We start from the raw sequence: 21,641 nt of genomic DNA, 5'->3' as shown, positions 1-21,641 counted from the left end.
CCCTCTGCTCAGCCCTGGGGTGGCCTCATCTCGAGTGCTGCATCCAGTTCTGGGCTCCCCAGTACAGGAGAGACCTGGAGCTACTGGAGAGAGTCCAGCGCAGGGCTACAAAGATGATCAGAGGGCTGGAGCACCTGCCCTCTGAGGAACGGCTGCGAGAGCTGGGCCTCTTCAGCCTGGGGAAGAGAAGACTGAGGGGGGATCTTATCAATGTGTGTAAGTACCTGAAGGGAGGGTGTCAAGGGGACGGGGACAAACTCTTTTCAGTTGTCCCGTGTGACAGGACAAGAGGCAATGGGCAGAAATTGAAGCACAGGAAGTTCTGCCTGAACGTGAGGGGGAATTTCTTCCCTGTGAGAGTGACAGAGCACTGGCGCAGGTTGCCCAGAGCTTAGTGGGTTTCTTAAATTATTTTTAACCACAATTTTTAAAAAAAGCCATGAATACAAAGAAACCCAAAATGAGAATGTTTGCGGTAGCCAAGGATTAGAAAACTTGCATGCTTAGCTTTGTAGAAGTGAGTTTGTGCTTTGATACGTTGGATTCATTGGCGCAGCATAGGGTGCCTTCTCCATTGTCTTGTTTCTGACAGTGACTCTTTACCAAGCGCTTCTGAAGGAGATCTGAAAAATCCAGTAGGAATGAGAGTTACAAAATAAATGCTTTCTCATGACAGCCTAGTGTCTGCCATAAAATGTGGTGGTGTTTCACTTGCTGTTTAGTTGTTAGGAACATAGATCTGCATCTAATCTTATTAACTGCAGAAGTTTTTGGTTTTAACCCTGTTAAGCTCTTAGCTGCTATGCTGTTTTGTATTAGTAATATCACAGGCTGATGATAATCATCAAGAATAAAAGCAAAAAGTAGAGCACAGACCAGTACAGAGTTTTATGCAAAGTAGAGAAACTTTTCTTTTCTTTTTCATCCTTCTTCATCAATAAGGTGTGAGACTGAATTAGATTTTTACATATATTGTATGGAAGTTGTACTTGATCGGAATTATTTAGGTAATCTAAATTTTTTATAATATARTTGGGATTTTCTAATATAATACCAATTAAGACGCGTTTCCTTACAAAAACTGTCATTTTTTTCTTGACGCTTTAAAGAAATCTGAAATAGTGTTTAAGTTTGACATAAAGTATCAGGTTGATTTGAGTAACAACATTCTTTCTTTACAGAAAGCATTTAGAACTGGCACTAGCACACGCTTGGATGATCGTGTATATGCAATGTGCCAGATGAAGAGTCAGCCTCTTGTTCATCTGATGAAAATGATACACCCCAACTTGTACAGGATAGACAAATTGATAGATGAGGTAAAGTATGAATCCTTTTTTGTAACTTTTCTAAAAATTTGTAATGGAGCGTTTGAACCTAATGTTGTGCTGTAGCAATTTATTGAAAAGTTATTATTGTAACTTAAAGTGGATGTTTTCCATAAATCACAAAAAACAGAAAAAATTCCTTTTAAGTTTTTGAGTTGCAGATACAGTAATACAATACGAGAAAATAATGCTCTTTCTTCACCTTGTTTCAATGACTTTTTCATACTCATTTTTCTGTTATATAAAGAAAATAGAGAAAATTGTATGCATTAAATGTATATTCAGTGTTTTTTGTGTTTTAGAACAGCCTGGGAGAAATGGATGAAATATATTAGGTAGGGAATTCTAGATTTTTATTTTAAAACCACATAAAGTTGTCTGAAATAACGAACTCTGATCTCTCAGACTGATATGGATGAGGTAAGATCTTACCTCCAAGCTGCCAGTCAGATGGAGGAAGAACTTGATGTACAAAAATGATTTTATTAATTTTTCCATTCACAGAGGTAACCTAGAAGACAGATACATTTTAATAGTAACAAGATGAGATTTTTATTTAAGGTCGAGGTTGGTTGTAAATGCAAAAATAAGTTGTATTTTTAAGGAAGTTATCATTAGTTATTCATATATATTTAGAGCCCTAACAATACCTTTGAAGAAGTCTATCTAGGAGCTTGTTTTTTAAATGTCATACAAGATTATATAGTAATTTGAGTACTTCATCTGGCAGCTGAAATTATTCAGCAGACCTTTAAGCTATTTTTAATTTCAAAGTTTCTTTTGAAGTATTTTATAAATTTATATATGCAAATCTAAACTCAGTGCACTTCAGTGGAATTCATTAATCAGTCTTTCTATACTTCTATTTTTTTCTCACTGTTTGCAAACTTCTTCAGTAACTCTGTCAGGGTTTTGTGGTACTGATACTGAAACATTATATTCAGCATGTGAGAGCTGTGAAGAATGAGCAGTGTCTTGGGGAGATCGAGTTTACAAAAGATGTCAGGCCAGTTTTCTTATAGAATAATAAAATAGTGTTTACTTAGACCTACCAAAATTAATTTACAAATCTTATCTTAAATTGTATGACGAAGTGTTAATCTGCAGTTTCATACTATAGTTTGAAGTATTTGTAACACCAGCTGCTTTTAAATTTCTCGTTTCTGTAGAAAATTCGATGATTTATATTACAAAAGACTTTTCTTAAAAAAAAAAAAATACACTGATTTTCTTTTCTCTTAACACCGAAATTTTCATGAAAATTGAGTGTAGCCTGGAACTTCTGCAAGTGGACAAGGAGATGATTTTCATCATTATGCATAGATCCCAACAAATTTCTAATCTATTACATTATAATATGGAATTCTTAATTTAGAGGCTTGGGATTTTGTGTGTGTGTGTGTAATCTTATTATTCAATCTGAGTGAAGATGTACTTGATTTCTTAACTGTCTTCCCTATATCATGTTTCGCAGATTTGTTATGGATATCCAGCCTATTTTTGTATTGGATGGGGAAGCAGTCTTGTCACAATCTCCTTTAATCTGAAATAATACAAATTTTAATTTTTTTAAAAAAACTCCCTGATATAGACAGATTGTTTGATCAGATCAGTCTTAATGGTATGTGGACAAGTATATTAGTTTGAGAGTATTTTTAGCTATTTGTTCTACTTCAGGCAGGGTGTTACATCAAAGAGCTTTCTGTTATTGGCATGTGGTAAAATAGTGAACACTTACTAGGAGCAGAATTTGACATTTTTCTGCTCTCACACTTCTAGTGAAGTGGAATGTAGTGAAAAATATCCGGAGGTTGATATGGTTGGTCATAGAAAATTTTACTGAAGTATTGGACATGGGAATTTTGGGGGAGGGGGGGGTTAGCATCTGTAATTTGTGAAATGAATGCACACATTAAATGAACTTGCATTATTCTTGTTTGGGTAAAGAAGTAAGCTTTAGGTTAAATGCGTAACTCTAGAATTAATTAATTCAGGTGACTGAAGCTAAAGATGGCATTTTGTTACATGAGAATCCTCAAAAAGCTGCCAGTGTAACAGCTTTTTTCAAATTTTATCATTCCTGATTAAGATAAAATTACTGAATTGGTATTTGTTTATATTATGGAAATTATTGGTTATTACAGAGTGCAATACATGTAAACGACAAGGTTGTTCCCCAACCACCTCTTCAGAAGTTATCTGCGGAGAAGCTGACAAGAGAAGGAGCTTTTCTAATGGATTGTGGATCAGTAAGTTACTGGTTTCATGCAATCCTCTTAAATAAATAAATAAATAAGTTGGACACATGTTGAATGCTTAAAAGCAGCCAACTCTCAACATTAATAGTATAGTGAATCAGTATGCCTGATAACCTAAGAGTAACTCATGTTCCAGTGAAAAGCTTTCATATTTTGATCAGAGGAATGTCTGTAACTGAGGTTGCATATTAAGCCTTCAAATGTTATCAGAATATATGAGGAGTTCATGTCAAGACTTTTTCTGGAAATAATGGATTTTCTTTTCCAAAACCTTTTTTAATGGTTATGAAATTGTAAGAACTACAGTTTGTCTAGCAAAAGCACTTCTTGTTTATGTGTGAATCTTACCAGGTATGCACAAATATAAATGCTTTTATGATTTGTGGCTCGTGAGCTAAGAGTGACGGAATTGTGGGGAGAGAATAAAATCAATAGATACAATTAAAGATGATAGTAGAAATTACCCTAAAACACACTTAATGAGATAAAACATTATGCTACTTTAACAGCAGTCTGGAAAGAAAGTGCTTGAAAGCTCGTGTGAGTTCAGGGGCTGAACATGAATTCAAACTAGCTTCTGTTTCCAGGTGTCTGAGTTAATAGCTTTAATGTGTATTGATAACTGCTGCTTTCCTGTAACTTGTTTAGAGTGGGAAGTCGGTGTGCAGTAATCGACACAGTGGTATGCTTTAAAATTTTAGGATTTCCATTTAAGGAGGTTATATGGCAAGGCAGTGTGTTAACAGTTCCAGTACAGATGAGTCCTGGATCCTTATTCTTTCAGTATTTGCTTTTCAGCTGTAATTTTTTGGATTGATCTTGCTCTGGATGGTGCCAATGTATTAGTAAGTCCGTGTGCAAATAATGAATATAGAGATGTGTATTTAAAACCTTAGTAGGAGTTACCAGGTGACTCATTTGCATAAAATGTATATTCTGGTAATATTCCAATTACATCACCACTTTTATCTTTCTTTAAAATGTGTGCAAGGCCTTTATTAAAACTGTTTCTGACATCTTACAGGTATTTTATATTTGGATTGGAAAAAATTGTGATAACAACTTCATAAAAGATGTCCTTGGATATCCAAACTATGCGTCAGTACCATTGAAAATGGTGAGCGTTTTAATGAGCTGTGCTGTATAGTGCTTACGTTTGGAATCTAATTTATATTTTTCTGCCTTTTCAATTTTTAATTATTTAACTTTGAGTTAGGTATATTCTATTAGGTACTTTCTAATTTCTTACAGTCCCATAGTCCTAGGTAGTTCTTAAACATCTTTAGCAGAAGAATGTAAATACTCATTGAATACCACAAGAAATGTTCAATCATATTACTGCTTTTATTAATTTTTGGAAATGCTTTTGGTCTTATAGGATGAAATTTCCTAGATAATTTTTGGATTCATTCTCCTCACAGGTGTGTKTGTTCAGATTAAAGTTATTTTATTGATGTGATGATTTTCAGAAGCTTTAGGTTCTCTGAGCTTGGTTTAAACTAGATCTGTGGTATGAGGGAATATGTCTGTGCATCTGTGCATAAAGGATTGGAGTGAGTGGGGTTTTTTTTTTTCTTTTTTTTAAGATTTTCTTAGCGTCAGTATTAAACAGAAACACTTTTAGCTATCAGAACTTTGGAGCCCTTCAGTGTGTGCTTTGGTGGAGGGTTTTATATATCATAACCTATATCTGTAATCTTCTGTGTAAAATGGAGCAGCAGTTCAAGGGAAGAGTTCTTCTGTGAATACTGATTTTAAAACATTAACAAGTGGCAGCTAAGGAGGGATACTCTTGTGTTAAGATACTCTGCAAAAATTCTGAATCTAATGATTATATTCTGATAGTACAAAAAATATGTCAGCCATTGTAGGAAACCCCACAGGAAGCTATTTCCTGCTCATAAATTTTGCATAGTACAAAGGTGAAAATTAAAGTGGCAATTGCAAGAACAAGTAAAAGCTAGTGGTGAGCATTAAGACTACTATAAAATTTGACTACTTGTCCAGAGTTTCACCTTTTATTTACATTAGCAATTTAAAACTCCCCTCTGATCAACTGATAGTATTAGTTGACAGTTTATTATCACTGTAAGCAGATGAATTTGAATAAAGAAAGGATGGTAACTTTCTAATGGTTCTATAGTGTTTATTATAATGAAAAGGAGAGAAAAAAGTCTTAAAATAGATGTAAGTTGTCATCTTTACTTTTAGATAATACTTTCTCCATTCATATATCACAAAGGCAGCAATAGAACTCGTTTTAAAACCATAGTTAATTTTTTTTTTTAATCTCATATTAATTGTCTTAAAAGTTTATGTAAAGCTAGGAGTTGGTACATTTAGGTCAAGTGAGTGGCTGAAGCAGAGTCTTTTTGTTTGTTTTTCCAGTTCATTCCCTAACCCAGATATTCAAGATTAATTGTTGTGTTGAACTTTGCTTTCAATTCAGATCTTGCTCTTTAGTGTTTTGTTCATCTTTCTACTGCTGCAAAAGGCAGCATCTAGGAACTTGGTGCATAGAGAAAGAGGAAGACAAAAGAACTGTGAAAGCAGCACTTTGAAATAATGACTTTAAAGTGAGCTTGCTTTCTAAGATGTTTTGCGTTTAAAAGGAATTCTCTGAGTTAAGGGTGTAATGTTTCCTACAGAACAGATATTACAGAATTTTTGTATTTTAAGCTGAAGAGAAAATGTGTACATGTAATAAGAGGTAGGTAATTTTTTAAACAGAAGTGGGGGCTATTTTGTCCTTGGGTCATTTCTGACTATCAGGATCTGTTTTTTGTCTAAATAATTGAATGAAGTCATTCTCTTATCTTCTTCCACTAGACACAGCTTCCTGAGGCAGATGCACTTTCTTCAGAAAGGACACGGTCTTTTATATCCTGGCTTAAAGATAGTAGACCTTTAAGTCCAGTTCTTCAAGTAATAAAGTAAGTATTTCTGTGAGATACTGGTAGTTACTGGGAAGTTGTGTTTATGGTTTCTAATAGACATCAGTAAAAAGTGGGGGCATCTTGCCCAGAAGAAACTGAATACCATCCCATCTCCAGCTGATACATCACTGTTACCTGAAACTGCTTATCTTTGAATCTAGTCCATATTCAGTATTAATAGTTTTATTGTTAGGAGTTAGTTGCATATTTTTATATTGTTAGAATAGACTACCACTGTGGATATACTTGTGATCAATGGAATTAAGCCAATTTCTGATCTAGCTTTTATAATTTTTATATATAAATGATTCAGGTAAGTTTAATAACTAGCAGATGATAATTGTTATTGAGCTGCACAGGACAGCAGTTGATTTATGACATAAATATAGCATGGTTTTGAAGTGTTTTCAAGCTCTGACCTGCTTAAAGAAGTTAAACATTTTACAGGATTTAATACTTGAATTTTCTTTTCATGTTTCTTCTCTAGGGTACTTAGTTTACTGAATCTGGAGATCACAGATCTGGATGATATAGCTAGAGAGTATGGTGACTATTTCTGGCTTAGAGAATAAGTTTAAACATAGTACTGAAACTTTTCTCCAGCTATTGGCATTGTGGCTACTGCTTAACTTGCAAGTAGTGCTAAGAGATCATAGTAAATAGCAGGGCCTCACTGCCGGCTGTGCTATACCAGTATAGAAGACAGTCTGTGCCCCAGCAGGTTTTTACTGGGGCAGTACCTTTGGATGGAAGGTCTTTGACATGTATTGTTATCATTTCTCTGTCCTCAGATAAGAAAAAAATGAGATTATATATAACTAGAGATACAAATTTTCTGAGTTTTTTTATTTTTATCAGGATATAAATTTAACCTGTTCAGAATTGATTACTGTCAGCGTAATCACTAACTTCCAGAACAAAATAATTGTTTATGCTTCCATTTTTGTATTTCTACAAGATACTTTAAGTGATACTTCATCTTATAACATGCTATATTTGTTAAAAAGACACTCATGGTTAACAATATAGTATAGATTTTTTTGCATGATAAGCAATTCATTAGAACTTCTGCCTCTACTTGAATTTAAGGTGGATTTTTGTCAACGTTTTGGCTGAAATACCTTCCTGTCTTCTTTCAGGGATGAGAATCCTGCCAAAACAGATTTTTTTCAACATCTAATCGAAGATCGGACAGAAGCAGCTTTCTCTTACTATGAATTCTTACTTCATATTCAACAGCAGATTTGTAAGTGAAGGAGGAATAAACTAGAAGAAAAATCCTGTCCTCAGATAGAAGCGTTGGCTGAGTAAGAAGCACATGGGAAGTTACAAAAGTGGGTGTGTGTTCTTCATAATATACAGTGACCAACACTGTTTCAGAAGCTTTACAGCTAAACAGAAAGTACACATTTCCAGTGGAATTTTGCAGACTTGCTTCAGTCTAAAAGTGATAGGAGTAATGAAGCTGTTTTGCTAGTAAACATATAATTGGTTTATACACATTTTCAGTAGTGCAGCGGTATGGTGCTCTGTTTATTGCAAGCTGGTGAATTTATGTAGCTATCTGGGATGATATTTCTTAATGAAATGTACAATTAGATAAAGCCTTTTTTCTTATATTTATTATAATAGCCCTTCCACATTCAAACTCTGTCAGAGATTTCAAAGGGCAGTGATGTATGTTGTTTATATGAATTTCTTTATAAAAGGAATGATTCATATTTACTAAAGACTTCAACAAATTCTCTGTGAAAGTTGTAGAGTTTCAGTAAAGTACATAAACTGTAGAAATAAAATATACAATGTACATAAGTGTTACATTTGTAAAGAAAATGTAAAAATGTAACTAAAAAAAGACATAGCTCAATGTGCAGAATTGTTGAGTGCAAAATGATGAATTGTTTTGTCCCAAGTTAGATAATGAAGTTGACTATTAAAAAAATATATATATACACTAAAAAGTAAGAATCCATGCAGAAATAACACAGCTTCTTGTTTGGTTATTTTTAGGTGAATTTATTTATGATTGGCTACTAATTAAAAATATTTTGCTTTATCACGTGTTTTTTATATTTATGCAAGTATGTTTTAGTTTTAATGACTGAACTCCTACTGAACTGAACATTGAAGAGAACATGTTTACCACTTTTTTTCACAGACCTCCGGAAGGGAAGAGGAAATATTTAATAGTTTGAACAATTAAAATAATAGTTAAAGCTCCTAAAACACCTTGTGTATTATCCTAAAGAAGACATATCTGTTAACATTGTTTTACATTTTGTAATCTACTGTAGTCTTGGTCTAGCTTTCTGTAAATTGTTTTGTTTAGCATTTAGAGTAAGCATGGGTAATCACTGAATTGGATATGATGTTATTTATACTGTGATTAAAAAAAAAAGTATAAAAATGCATTCCCTTGTAACAATGAAAGGAAATGCTGTAAAATCTCAAATTTCAAGATGTAATCACACCGCTGTCTTTCAAAAAGCTTGTCCTTGCTAATGTTTTTTGTAACTTAGTGGTTTTGGTTTTTGAATAGATTTATCCCAGAATTTAAAATTTGGTTGTTAAGGAAAAATTGAGATGGTTTGGTTTTGTTTCTTTAGAGGCACACTAGAAATAATTCAAAAGTCAGTCAGTCATATGTCATATTCTGAACTTTGTCATTTGTTTGGTTTAATCAGGTGTGGCTATAACAAAATAATTAAGTACCAAAAAGTAAATGGTATTTAGTATTATTAATTTTATTTTTTACTGCAGTCTTTAAGATGTTAACATGTTACAATTGAACTTTAACTACCGTATCCCCTGAAAATGGTACTCGAATATTGAAGAGAAAATGTACTACTGTGGTTTGCAAATGTTTTAAGTTACACTAATTAAATTGTGAAAGTGGTGGTGTTCTACATGTTAGCACCAAATCACTGTTTGGGGGGAAAAAAAACTTATAACTTAAATTTGTATCTTGTCTTTAACTAAATGTTTTAAGTTTCCCATAGATTAATTAGGAGAAACTTCCATTTAGTGATTTAATTTATCATGTAATATCTGTGGAGATGCTAGATRCTGAATGTCACTAAATCAGACCAACAAGATTGTAACTACGTTCTTTCTCTTAGATAATCTCACATATGAATGAAAGCTAGGTGCTGCTGAAAATCAGGAATCTTAAAGATCATCTGGAATTGCTAAGATCAGAAGAGTATGTTACAATTTTAAATGTTTCAGATTATACACTCCTGACATGTGAGCTTGGTGTTGAATATCTGGAAACATGCTATGCCACGATTAATGACAATGTATTCTGTAAAAAACATTACGTAAAGTTTTATTCTTCTATGGTTTTTGTATATGAAAATTATGAAAAGTACATCTGAGAGCTATTTGTTTAGTAAAATCTATACAGTGTGGAGAATTCAGTTATGTTTTTACTAGTTATAAAGCACACCTTTCTGACTAAACTTTGTTTTAAAATTTAAAAGGATAATCTCATTTAGAAGTATTTTGAAGTTGAAATTTAGGGTTGAGAATATATTAACTTTAGTGGTTTGAATAGTAGAATATCTGTAGGCATGGCAAAAGTATCCAAAAGAAGATTTTTACCTGTGATGGTTTAGCTCAAATTAATATACCAGAAAACGCATGCCAGAAGATAAGTCCATATCAAGGGATGGGCAGTGAAGCTCAGTAATTTTCTACCTACTGAGTAATATTTTGGAGAAGAAGTAGGGGTCCTGCTTCCATATCTTTTTAAAGAAACTGCAAAACTGTGTAAATAAGCCTTTACCCATTTTAGGGATTGAAATTTTTCCAGTGTGCTTTGCATTCTGCATAGTGTGAATCATGATTACTTGAGAAGTTCAATGTTTCCTAGGGAGAATGTTCACCAGACCTAGCTAAGCAAGTCTTTTGGGGATCAAGATGAATTCGCAGCATTTTTACTGACATTTGGCATCCTTTTCCATTTCCTAGTTTGCAAGGCAACATATCTCTTATCAACAGATTAATGTGTGAGTTCCCATTTGAAAAAGAATAATCCAAGAAGCGCTTACAATTGTAAGAGACACAATGTAGCTTCCAGAAAATTGTTTTTAAACCCAGTCTATATTACATTCTCAGGCTGATTGGAATTAAGCTTATTCATTGATCTTGATATCGAGCTTCACAACTATAGAGAAGAGATGACCAGGTAGAGGTGATTTTGTTTGGCTGTTTTTCGGTCATTACTGTTTTTTAACAAGCCAAAATTAATATTCCTGAGATATTCCAGTAAGTCAAGACTACTTTAGTAATTTTAAATGCTGAAATATTAAGTTTTTTTTTTTTTTAACTCCAAATGTATGTTAGCAATTTTATTCAATGTATGGGGCAGGACTGGATTTTTTCAGGAATAATTACAACCTCAATCACCAGTTTCTTTAGTAGAACCATTAACTCATGCCTAAAGGACTTGAAAGATTTCATTTTGATTTCAGTTTGAGTGGGTTTTTTTTTCAGTGCTATATTCCATTTTCAGGTAGGATGGAGCCATGGAAATACTTAGTAGTCAGGTTCAGTAATAGTGACTCAAACAACAAGATAAAGGACTGGAAACATAAAGCTTTAATTGGCTCTTAATTCTCTCTTGCTCACATAGTGGATTCTTATGCCTTTAATGGATTCTTTAAGTGTGAAGTAGATTAAATGTCTTTATAAATAAACAGCATAGACTGCTAATTTGCATTCAACAAAGAAAAATGTTCCTTATAAAAATAGGTAGAGCTGGGTAGGGCAGGAATTGGAAACAAGCAGCATAGGTACCACAGACACGCATGCCAGGGTGAATGACATGAAGTAGGGCAGGAGCTGAGAGTAGATTTAAACGTTAACTAGTTTTATGTTGAAATCTACTCTCAGTCCTGAGAAATGGCAGTAGAAAGCCTTTTTCAGAGGCACCAGCTTGCTGCTGCTGCTGAATTTCTAACGGACTTAACTGTATTTCCCCATTCAAAAGCTGTACAGCCACACAAAAGATTGTTGATCTCTAGTAGAGACTTTGAGCACAAGATCTTGTAATTTTCTGAATGTTGTCATATTTGGCACGAGCAGTGAAGGCATAGAGACTGAAGTTTTGATCTTGGTGGTTAAGCACCTCAAGCAATGGTCTGTAGAATTCAGCTCAATTTTTTAAAAGTTTCTGGCTGATACATCATGTAGATAATGTTCAGATAGACTGATATGTCAGCTGTCTCAAATATGTCAGTTACTGTGTCAAGAATTACTATAATGACTTTTTGTTTAAAAGCAGTTCTTCAGATTTTAATACCTATTAAGTTTTTGATGTATTTCTTGGGTAGCTCAAAAAAAACCCCAGGGTTTATAGACGTTTCAGATTTTCATAAATGAGGTAGAATAAAATCATTGCTTCAGAATCACAAAGCTTAAGTTCTAACCAGAAGGTTGTAGTAGTAAAAAGCCTATTGGAGACTAGAATAATCTTGAGATTAGGATAATTCTTTTTGGTACTGTTGCTCTGGAAAAAAAATACAAATATAACTTATTGGTGTTATCCACCAATGGGTGGATGGGTGTATCTATCCATCTCAGTTCTATAATGAAAAAGAGCAGATGTTTAGCACCTTGCTTGCATTTTAGTTACACTGATATTGTGGCATCATATTCAGATTCAGGAATCTGGAAAGTGTGGTTATGACTATTACAAGTTACTGACATTTGAAGACTATCTCTTAAGAATATTTTGTRTTTCCTTTTGAGCTACTGATGATTCTTTTCCATGCAAAACCCAAAAGTATCCTGTTGGGTTGAGAGTAGCAAGTAAATTATCACATGGTTAGGATTAGGTAAAAGGGATTGTTTCAAGAGCAATGAAAATTAAAATAACCATGTTATAGGTGACTTTTCAGTTTATCCTCCAATCTTGAGTTCTTACTAATTTCCACTTTTGCTGTCTTTTTCGTTTAGTTTTGATAACTAGTAAACATCAAATACTTCCCCTCCCCCAACATGTTTTCCTGGAGGTCCTTCGAAAAAATGTTATCTTTTTTTTTTTTTAAGAGGGTACCTGATTAGGAATATCAAATATGCACTAAGTTTGAGTTGTTGGACACGCCTACAGAAAGTAAGTAGAGGAGATGATGGAACTTCTCAATTTTTCAGAACCTGTAAAAATCTTTGTGGAAAAGGAGAAGAGTTTTTCCTGTGTTCTTCTTGCAACTGTTTACCTTTCTAATTTCCTATTGTGTATTTGCTTGTAAGTCCACGTGTTGTTCATAATATTGGGTATTTCATTTTCAGATGTTGAGAGCACTTCAGGGACATTATCAAATACAGATTTCGTCTTACACCCTTAATCACATTACCATTAAAAGAAAAGTGACAGTTAAGGATGAAAGTGTTTCCAGTTGGTTTGAAATAGATTCTTTTTCTTTGCTACTGTTCGGCTGGCAAGTATATTTTATTTGTTTATGTTTAGCTATTTGCAACATGGGTACAGAGTGTCCCTTTGTGATGCTTTGTGAGATTCTTGAGTGAAGTGTTTAATAGCAAAAAAAATCTCAACTATGAGGAAGAGTTGGCAATATTAACTATATCAGTAATCTGCTAGCTTTGCTTAACCATTTCAATAATTTTCTAGCCCTAGAAAATAGCCTTCTTATAAATTGTATAAATTGTTATAGCATTCTTATAAAATGTTAAAATTAACACAGGATTTTATTTTAATGTTAAAGCATCACTGGGGAAAAATCGCATTCAGGAAAATGCTGTCTTTTGTTAATAACTACTTCAGATATGATGTTTGCCTAGAAGAAAACATTTCAAAAAATTCTGCAGGCTTTACATCCCAGCTTTGGTGAATAAAAAGTGTTACTAAGAATTACCTGACTATCCAAAGCTGAAGCAAAGAAAAAAAGCAGAATAAAACACATACCAATCATTTATAGTTGAGGAATTCTTTCTATTCTTTGTTTCTTTGGCAGCTGAATACACTGACTTGATATAAGAAGCCAGCAATAAAAGTAAATACATGAAACATGGGTATGTGTTCAGGGTATCTTCAACAGGGCTGTTAAGTATATGCATGGCTGCTAAAAGATTGACACCTTAGGTCAGATGGACTGCCTGTCCAGATGTTTGAGTTTTAGTCATTTGATGTGGTATGGCTGTATTTCTAAGTGCCTTACATGCTTACTCAAAAAAATAAAATGAATAAAAAAGCTATTTGAGTTTCCAACCTCTCCCCTTCCCCATAGCCAATCTCTTGTTTCTAATTACCAGAATTACTTTGTTCAGAACAAAAATGTATTTTACTCTCTCAGAACAAGCAGGCACAATTTCAACTTCTGGAACTTTTATTTTGAAAGCTTAAGGTCCTGAGGGGTAATGGGGCAGGTGTTTTAAAGCATGATTGTGGCATATCTAATGGCGTAAATGAATTGGTTTGGCATAAGGAACGGAGAGCCATTGAGAAAAGCAGCACTCAAGGGATCCTTTAGCTGCTTCATCACTGTCAAACTGCAGCTAGATCATCGAAAAGTATTGCCAGTCCAGCTTCTCCAACAGTGACTGGTATCAGACAATTAAGGGTGAAGTGCGAGAAGGCTGTAGTGTGCAGGCTAACCCACCCTGATTTTCTTCTGTATCTTCTGTGTGTAGAGGTCAGCTTAAACCTTAACACAAGAAACTTCATAGCCTTGTCAGCATTTTTGCTCACCAGACTGAGTATCATTGACCTTAGGTTGAATCACCTGTAGTATTTCACAACCTAATTACATCTGAAAAAAGTATGGTAATTTTTCATATTTCTGAAAGCTGTTGAATTTTCTGTAGCTTCTTGCGTTGTGAATTGGGGAGAATAGAAGGTACTAAACTGCTCTTTATCATTCTTTTTTTTTTTTGATATACTCTTAATTCACTTTCGAAGGCAAAAGCATTTCCAAGGCTTTTCAGTTCCTTCCATTTGTAAGTTAAACTTTCTGATCGTTTTCATCATTCTTGACACCATCTCTGCTAAACAGTGCTTAAGAGATAGGGTACCTGGTACTATACAATACATCACAAATCATGTTGCGTAAACTGGTTTACATAAAGGTGGGTATCACCAGCCTTTTCCTGCTTCTGCTCTTTTTTCATCCTAATCTCTTGTTACAGTGAACTTCATCTATGATAATATCCAGGTCTTTAAATAAGTATGTGTTATGAAAATAAGTTCCATTTAATGGCTACCTTGAGAAAATTAAAAAAATAAAAAAAAAACATTGACTTGCCCTCTTTCCACAGTAAGTAATTTCCTTTAGTGAGGAAATTACTAAGAGGTAAGGACTTGCCCTAAGAAATAACTGGAATCTTGCAGAAACTGTGCATGCTTTAGAAATGACCTAGGCCAAGACTGCACGACTTACCAAAATAAGTTGGGACACTTAAGAATATCCTTCAACTTTAACTTACAAATTTTTCATGAATCAAATGTAAATGAACCAAAGTGAGCCTTGTGTCCTACAAGTGACCACACTGTTGGCAGTACTTCTTCCTTAGTTTAAAGCAGTAACAGAGCACACAATGTGGTATCACCCTAAAGGGAGGGAAAGCTATTACTCTAACAATGTTAACACTTGTGTAAACATGTTGTCTGCAGAGCAGGTAAGTATAATTTCCTGGGAAGTAAGTATGGTTGGAGTGGGTGCTCTGTCCCCCTTAATATTTTTTTATAAAACTGAATGCCAGCAATTTTTAGAGTGAAATGATTACAGTTGATGAAAGTGTGTGTTCAGCTATGTGTTAATGGGTAATGGCCAAAAAAAAAAATCGTGTTATACATCTAGATGTGCATGGTTTCATCTGTCAGAGTTCTGCTTATTCAATTAGGTGGTTATTGCTATGTACAGTTTTTTGGAGAGTATGTTTCTCTATTTAAATTTCTCCCTGTGTAGCTGAGAGCACTATATCCACATGAGCATACCTATTATTATCTCAGCTACTACCACTAGGTGCTTACCTAGGAGTTTTACCAAGGAGCCCCTATGGACAAGGATTGCGCTGACTGTGTTCATAGCAGACAAGCATTGATTCTGGTCACATACTGGTTATTTTAAGTATATGTGTTGTCACTTGCACTTTAAGGCATGAGACATTCAGAGGTCCAGTGTAGTAACATTGCTTGAATGAGGGGAAAAAAACATGTTAAAAAGGTTTTCTAAGCTTTGTTTTAGTACTGCAGATTCAGAGCTAAAGACCTAAGCTTCATCTGCTGCAGAAAAAGCCCGAGTCTGAAATAACTGAAACTGCTTGATAGGGGTGATGTACGAAGAGGAGAGGGAACAGCTGAACCTTTCCATTGTGCTATTGCTCTCCTATTGTTTCATTGTTCTGCCTTGGGCTGGAGCTGGGCCTAGAATAGCTCCAGAATCAGGGAGCCGTAAGTGGGAGCGCTCCACCCATATGGTGCATGCACTGTGTTGCAGAAGAGAGCCTGTCTTTGGAGATGTGGTTCCACTGCCACTTAGGCTAATTTTCCTGCGGACTGTTGCCAAATGGGAAGTCCCACTCTGGCCATGTATTCCCACCATCTGCCTTGTGCTAGTGGTGACAACCACGTGACTGCTTGTCCAGTGAACCCGCCCTTCACAGTTGGGCAGCCAAACAGAGTATGCCAGTGCCATTCACATTTTTATACATTAGCCATTCCTATCAGTTTCAATGCTGAATCCTCCTGAAAGATCCTGAGTGTTCAGTACTCTGAGGGATTGGGAATATAAACTTTATTTATCCACAAGAAATCAGTGGTAGTGCCATAGAAAATAGTAGGATTCTTCTTTTTGGCAGCCTGAACTCTCACAGAGTTGAAAGGAACTGGTGAGATATGCTAGTGTTGGTACCTGTTACATAAAAGTCTAATAGGCCCCATATTTATGGAACATTGAAGTTTTACTGGGAATATGAAATTAAAAACTGATATGCTGTCTCCATAACCAGAAAAAGTTAATATTGAGCCTCTGACTTCTAGTATCAACATGCTTGAACAATATTCTTTGCTATAGAAACTATTCCAAGTGACTTGGTAGTGAAAGCTACCGCCTTGGAGTCAGTGTAAACTATAGCTTTTCCCTCTCAGGCCAATTCTCTCCTGCTCTGAACCGTTTTCTTTGAGCTGATTTCCTGCCCAGTACAATCCGTGTTTGTATGTGGAATTCAGATCAGTTCCTGCCCAGTCTGAGTTTTCCTGAATAACACTGAAAAACAGTGTTGCTGCTCAGTCACATTAGTTCCTTGTGACTTTTGTCACAAATGATCTTCCATGTCTTTCCTGTAAGTATTAAGTTCTTAATGTGATAATTATTTTTAATTAAAAGTATGATAACTATTTTTAAGAATTTATGCCTTATAGTGCATCAACAATAAAGACAAGAAAGAGAAATTGTACAAGAAAGTTTGAACAAATGAAGAGACAAAGTAAAAAGTCTCCTAAGATGGAGGAAAAGAAGATAGCTCTGAATGGTATGGCCTCCCTATAATCATGATGTAGGTTTCTGCCTTAATGCCCCAGTGCAGTTTAGACCATCTGGCAGCTCTGTAGCAAGAGTGTAATTTGTGATCCTCCCCTGGTCCGCTCACACTAAGCAATACAGAAAACTTTTCATTCCTCGAGTACGAGCCTGTCTCTGTAATCAGGGTCCTGGTCTTTTCCCATGAGGTGATGTGCCTTCCAAGCAGCCTAGGTGATAGGAAATTTTACTAGCATGATCAACCACTCCACAGAAAATGAAGAGCTTTTCTCTATGCCCTATGTAAATCGGTAGTGTCATCTCATTCTTCCTTTACTAGAACACGAGAATCAGTATGTTAGTGCTACCAGAACTGTATTTTTCTATGAGCTCTTCTGTTCTTTGAAGAGAGATTCTTGCCCTGTGTACAATGGGAGGGAATGTCATTGTCTTTACTGTAAAAATTAGCCTTTATTTACATTGTATAGGCACAGTATTGTCACCATGTACAGAAGGAGCTGAAGAACTTTATCTCCTTCCCTCTCTGAAAACCTAAGTGTTCAGATCTTACCCTTGTTACTTTTTGGGAAGACTTGGGCTGTTAAGTAGTGGCATGGGCAAGTAATAGGACTTTCCTGAAATCAGTTCAATCTCTGAATGGGTGGTTTTATGACTGGTTAGCATTCTAGCTAGCCTGACAGCCTAGTACTGGTGGTACATGACAAATCTTTCCCCTTACAGGATGCAAGAGCTACCTGTTGCTACCTAGAATTAGTGAGCTTTCTGGTCACCAAGGTTCAGGTTAGTGCCCTTTAATCCTTTCCATTCTGTTATTTTAATCAGTGGTTCAGAGAGTAACCCTGTAGGTAGAGAACAAGACTTTTTGTCACTTTTGTTAGCGTTCCTATTCACTCCCCAACACAAATTTGTATTGAGAATTTTGCCTTTTCCTGTTGTTTCCTGACATACTTGGAATTCTGCAAACAAGGAACAAGTTCACATTTGCTGCTGGAGCAGAGAGATTTGGCAGCAGGTGCTAGTCACTGGATCTGAGATGAATCTTTGGGTAGAGACGTGGTTTGGAAAGTCACAGGTATCACAGGATCAGTAAGGTTGGAAGGGACCTCTGGAGATCATCTAGTCCAACCTCCCAAAGATTTCCTAATGCTGGTTCCCCTGGGGCTTGAACCCAGGACCTTCAGTGTGTAAAGCAGATGTGATAACCACTACACTATCCCTCTACCCCTGTATCAACTGTATCACCTAATTTTATTCTATCTTTAAGCATTCCACTCCACTGTATCTTCTGTTTTGAACTGTGGTATAGGGTAAGTTATAAATAAAAACCTCTAGCTGTTGGCTTTGAAGTAAAATTCATTGGAGGATTTTGTTCTTAGGGGATATTAGAAGAGGAAGGAGAAGGAAATTTTACTTACTGAAGGAGGATGGCATAGACCTGCCTTAGGGGGGGAGCTTCAAGCTATCTGCAAGCATGGCAGATAATAGTGCCTTCCCAGTTTGGTATTCTTGTGCAGGTGGGAACTGATAGCTCTGTCAGCAGTTTTTTTTCTGCTCCTTCTCCTTTACCCTTCCTTCAACTCTGGAAAGATACCTGTGAACAAAAAAAGAAGCATTAAAAGAACTATGACCAGAGAAATGAGACAGAAGATAAGGAAAGGGACTCTGGGCTTCCCTGTAACCTTGACTGAAGTTTTGTCCAACCTTTTTCTGATTCACCTAACCTAATTTGTTCCCTTGAGCAACGGGAACACCATCCTGTAATCGGGGTTCTGATTGCTTTTGTCATCAGCCTCCTATAACTAGCTGATTAAGATGATTACYATGGAAGTAGGCTCTATGTCTCCCCCTTTAAAGGCATATGGAGTATATATATAGACACACACACACACATATATACACACACATGCACCCACATATATGTATTATACATATTTTATACAGATGCACATACATACATTCATCCCCTTGCAGTCACATTCTTCCCTGTGGTCAGGGCTGAGATCTCTGCCCTTGCGTTTCATGCCCTTCTGATTCCAGTTGGTGAGACAAGCCTGGAGTTAGGGCGCCCTCTCCTCAGAAGGAGATTTGTCCCCTTTTGTGCCTTAGGGTTTTTGATTTTTTACCTTAGGGTTCAGTGATTTGAAATGACTGCCCTGTGATTTAGGAGACAGACCCTCTGACGCTGAAATACAGTGGCCAGAGACCCTTTCCTTCCCCCTTAGTTTCAGACTTTCCTAGAATGCCAACTGGTTTTATCTGAAGTAACTGTTTTCCACTTAAAAGAAGTACTCCWGAGAATATGACTTGAATTGTCAGGCTCCTAATTCTGTAATAATTTGCTTGTTTTCCTAACCATTTTCTTGCTAGAAACTGAGGCCATATGTATGACAGAAAGACGTGAACCGTGATGCTTTGTACTTGTAATCACTTTTCTTGAAGAGCTGCTTCTTCCTGACAGAGCAAAACTGATATGTATCTCAGAAAAGGAAAGCTCATTCAAAGCCACTTTAAAGTGAATATACTTAAGCTGTTCATTACCAACTACACTGTAAGTACAGGGAAAAAAAACACAAAAAGTTTTGGTTCTAGTAAGTCATCCCAGAACCTTCCCTGTTTTGAATACCCTTCAGGTCAAGACCTTGTTTCAGTTGTTGCACTCAAGAAACTGTCATTCATTTCATTTTATAGCCTTTTTTTTCAGAGTATTTTAATAGTATCTGCGACTGTAGTGATGTTTCACAGAGCTGTTTATATTTAGCATATTCAACGGATGTGAACAGATAAATCAGATAAATACAATGACAATCTTATGGAGACATTTGTCAGGCATTAGTTATGATATTCAGAAGTGTTTTGCTGTTACATTTTTGAGTTATGATCTGAAAAAAAATGTGCGAACGGTAAATACTCACAGCGGAAGGTTGTACGTGAGACACGGCACAAGCGAACAAAGCAGAGGTTACCTAGTCACGCAGTTTGAAAAGTGTGAAAGGTAAATTTAGGGTAGTTTTTTCAAAGTAGCAAAGGGATTTTAAACTCTGTTGTGACAAAGCTAAGTTCTCTTCCTTCTCCTGGCCAGCAGAAAAGGCCCCCAGCTTGGCTGCCTCCTTTAGAGGCTAGCGTCTCCGCAAGTCGCCATGAGCTGTAGCGGTGCCCTGCTCGTTATTGAACCTTTAAAGCAGACTAAGTACAGAAAGTAAGTGTAACACTGAACAATGATCAATATTAAGTGATCTTTTTTAGTCTTGATACTGAATTCTGCCCCATTCAGAGAAGATAATTTGATTAAACCACTACTATGGGGTAGGCATATACAAGAAATAAGTTAACATGACCTGGTTACCTCTGCTTGTTGGAACCATAAATATTCATCTTGAATTTATATACTTAACTTTTTAATCCTTTATTTCACTTTCTGCAACTTCTTGGATATTAATATAATTTACTTAATTTCTGTATGTTATTATCTCAATTATTACTTTGAGTAAAATGAAAGTTACTCCAATGTAATTTTGGAAATTTTTGCTATAAAATATTAATTATGATTATATAACAGGTTATTGTCTTTAGGAGTCACTGCCTGTTAAAAGTACAACTTTGGTTCTCTAGTTCTCTGGGACTATGTATGTTTTAACAGTTTGCAGTGGCCATGAAATGGAAATGAATGTTTTTGTGGTCTTAAGTGCATCGTTTCCCCTCCCTGAAGGATGGACAGAAGCGGGGTTTTCTTCTGGCCCTAGAGCCATCAAGAGTCCAGTTAGGTGYTGAGGTTTCCCATCCTAGAGGTACTCTTGCCGCAGCCCCATTTCTAAGCCTACCTCTCCCGAGCGTCTTCTGCCCGCACAGGGTGAAGCTGCTCCTTGGTTTAGGCAGCGTCGCTTTGGAGGAACGTTATGAAGAGCTGAGGAAAGGTGGGTGGACGCAGCGGTCTTGTGCATGCTTCCCCAACGCAATGGTGCGGCGCAGGTGCGCTGCCGTGGCTCGTGCTGACCACGAAAGCCTGCATTTGTGGTGGTGGCGGCCCGGCAGGGTCAGGTGGAGGCAGGTGACTGATGGTGACAAGGCTAAGCCTTGCCAGTTGTTCTGCAAAACACTACGGTGAAACTTTCTTGCGAAATGGTCTGTGCCCAGAGCGTTTTCCTTTTGCGCTCTCCTGTTCGTGTCTGTGGTATCCGAGTATGCTTGTTCTAGGGCAAAGCAGAGGGTTGTGCTAGTGCGCTGTGACCTGCGCTTCAAAAACCTGTGCTGTGACCTGTGCTTTGGAAAGCAAATGATCTAACATTAGATGAAAGATAAAAGCAGGTGTTCACCTCAGGCGGAAACTCGAGATTTTTCTTAATCCTACGTATAAATATAGGTATTTAAATGCCTTTCAAAACTGCGAGTAGACGGCAAACCCGGAACACGAGCGAACTGCGCTCGCACACGCGTGCGGGGGCTGAGCCTGGCCAGGCCACGGCGCCCCAGCCGCCGCCCCGCGCTAACGGCCGCGCTAACGGCCGCCCGCGGCGGAGCGGGACGGCGGCAGCTGCCCCGCCCCGGCTCCCTCCGCGGCGCCGGGGCAGAAGGGAAAGCGGGCGAGGCGCCCGACCCGCGCCAGCCCCGGCCGCCGGAGGAAAC

The 21,641-nt window shown here is 36.5% G+C and overlaps 1 protein-coding gene and 1 long non-coding RNA gene across 3 annotated transcripts in view; one reads left to right on the top strand and one right to left on the bottom strand.

Annotated features, from left to right (window-relative positions):
- Positions 1–9,937, top strand: part of SEC24B (SEC24 homolog B, COPII component) — a 39,979-nt gene extending 30,042 nt beyond the window's left edge. For both annotated transcript variants that reach the window (XM_085309377.1, XM_085309370.1), the window contains 5 exons: positions 1,182–1,319; positions 3,473–3,577; positions 4,611–4,703; positions 6,416–6,519; positions 7,662–9,937. In XM_085309377.1, the coding sequence (XP_085165503.1) occupies positions 1,182–1,319; positions 3,473–3,577; positions 4,611–4,703; positions 6,416–6,519; positions 7,662–7,776 (555 nt within the window). In that variant the 3' untranslated portion in view covers positions 7,777–9,937. The remainder of the gene's footprint in view (positions 1–1,181; positions 1,320–3,472; positions 3,578–4,610; positions 4,704–6,415; positions 6,520–7,661) is intronic.
- On the bottom strand, positions 445–18,467 carry LOC146601277 (uncharacterized). Its single transcript, XR_014896408.1, has 3 exons — positions 18,437–18,467; positions 1,761–1,839; positions 445–623 (listed from the first exon to the last, which is right to left on the bottom strand). It is a non-coding gene; the product is annotated as an uncharacterized LOC146601277 (long non-coding RNA).
- Positions 18,468–21,641: the final 3,174 nt, after the last annotated feature.

Source organism: Rhea americana, unplaced genomic scaffold, assembly GCF_003343005.1.
Source record: "Rhea americana isolate MKP2758 unplaced genomic scaffold, rheAme1 scaffold_106, whole genome shotgun sequence".
Taxonomy (NCBI): Eukaryota; Metazoa; Chordata; class Aves; order Rheiformes; family Rheidae; genus Rhea; species Rhea americana.
The sequence above is the reverse complement of the archived record's forward strand: the minus strand, read 5'-3'. Positions and strand labels throughout refer to the sequence as shown.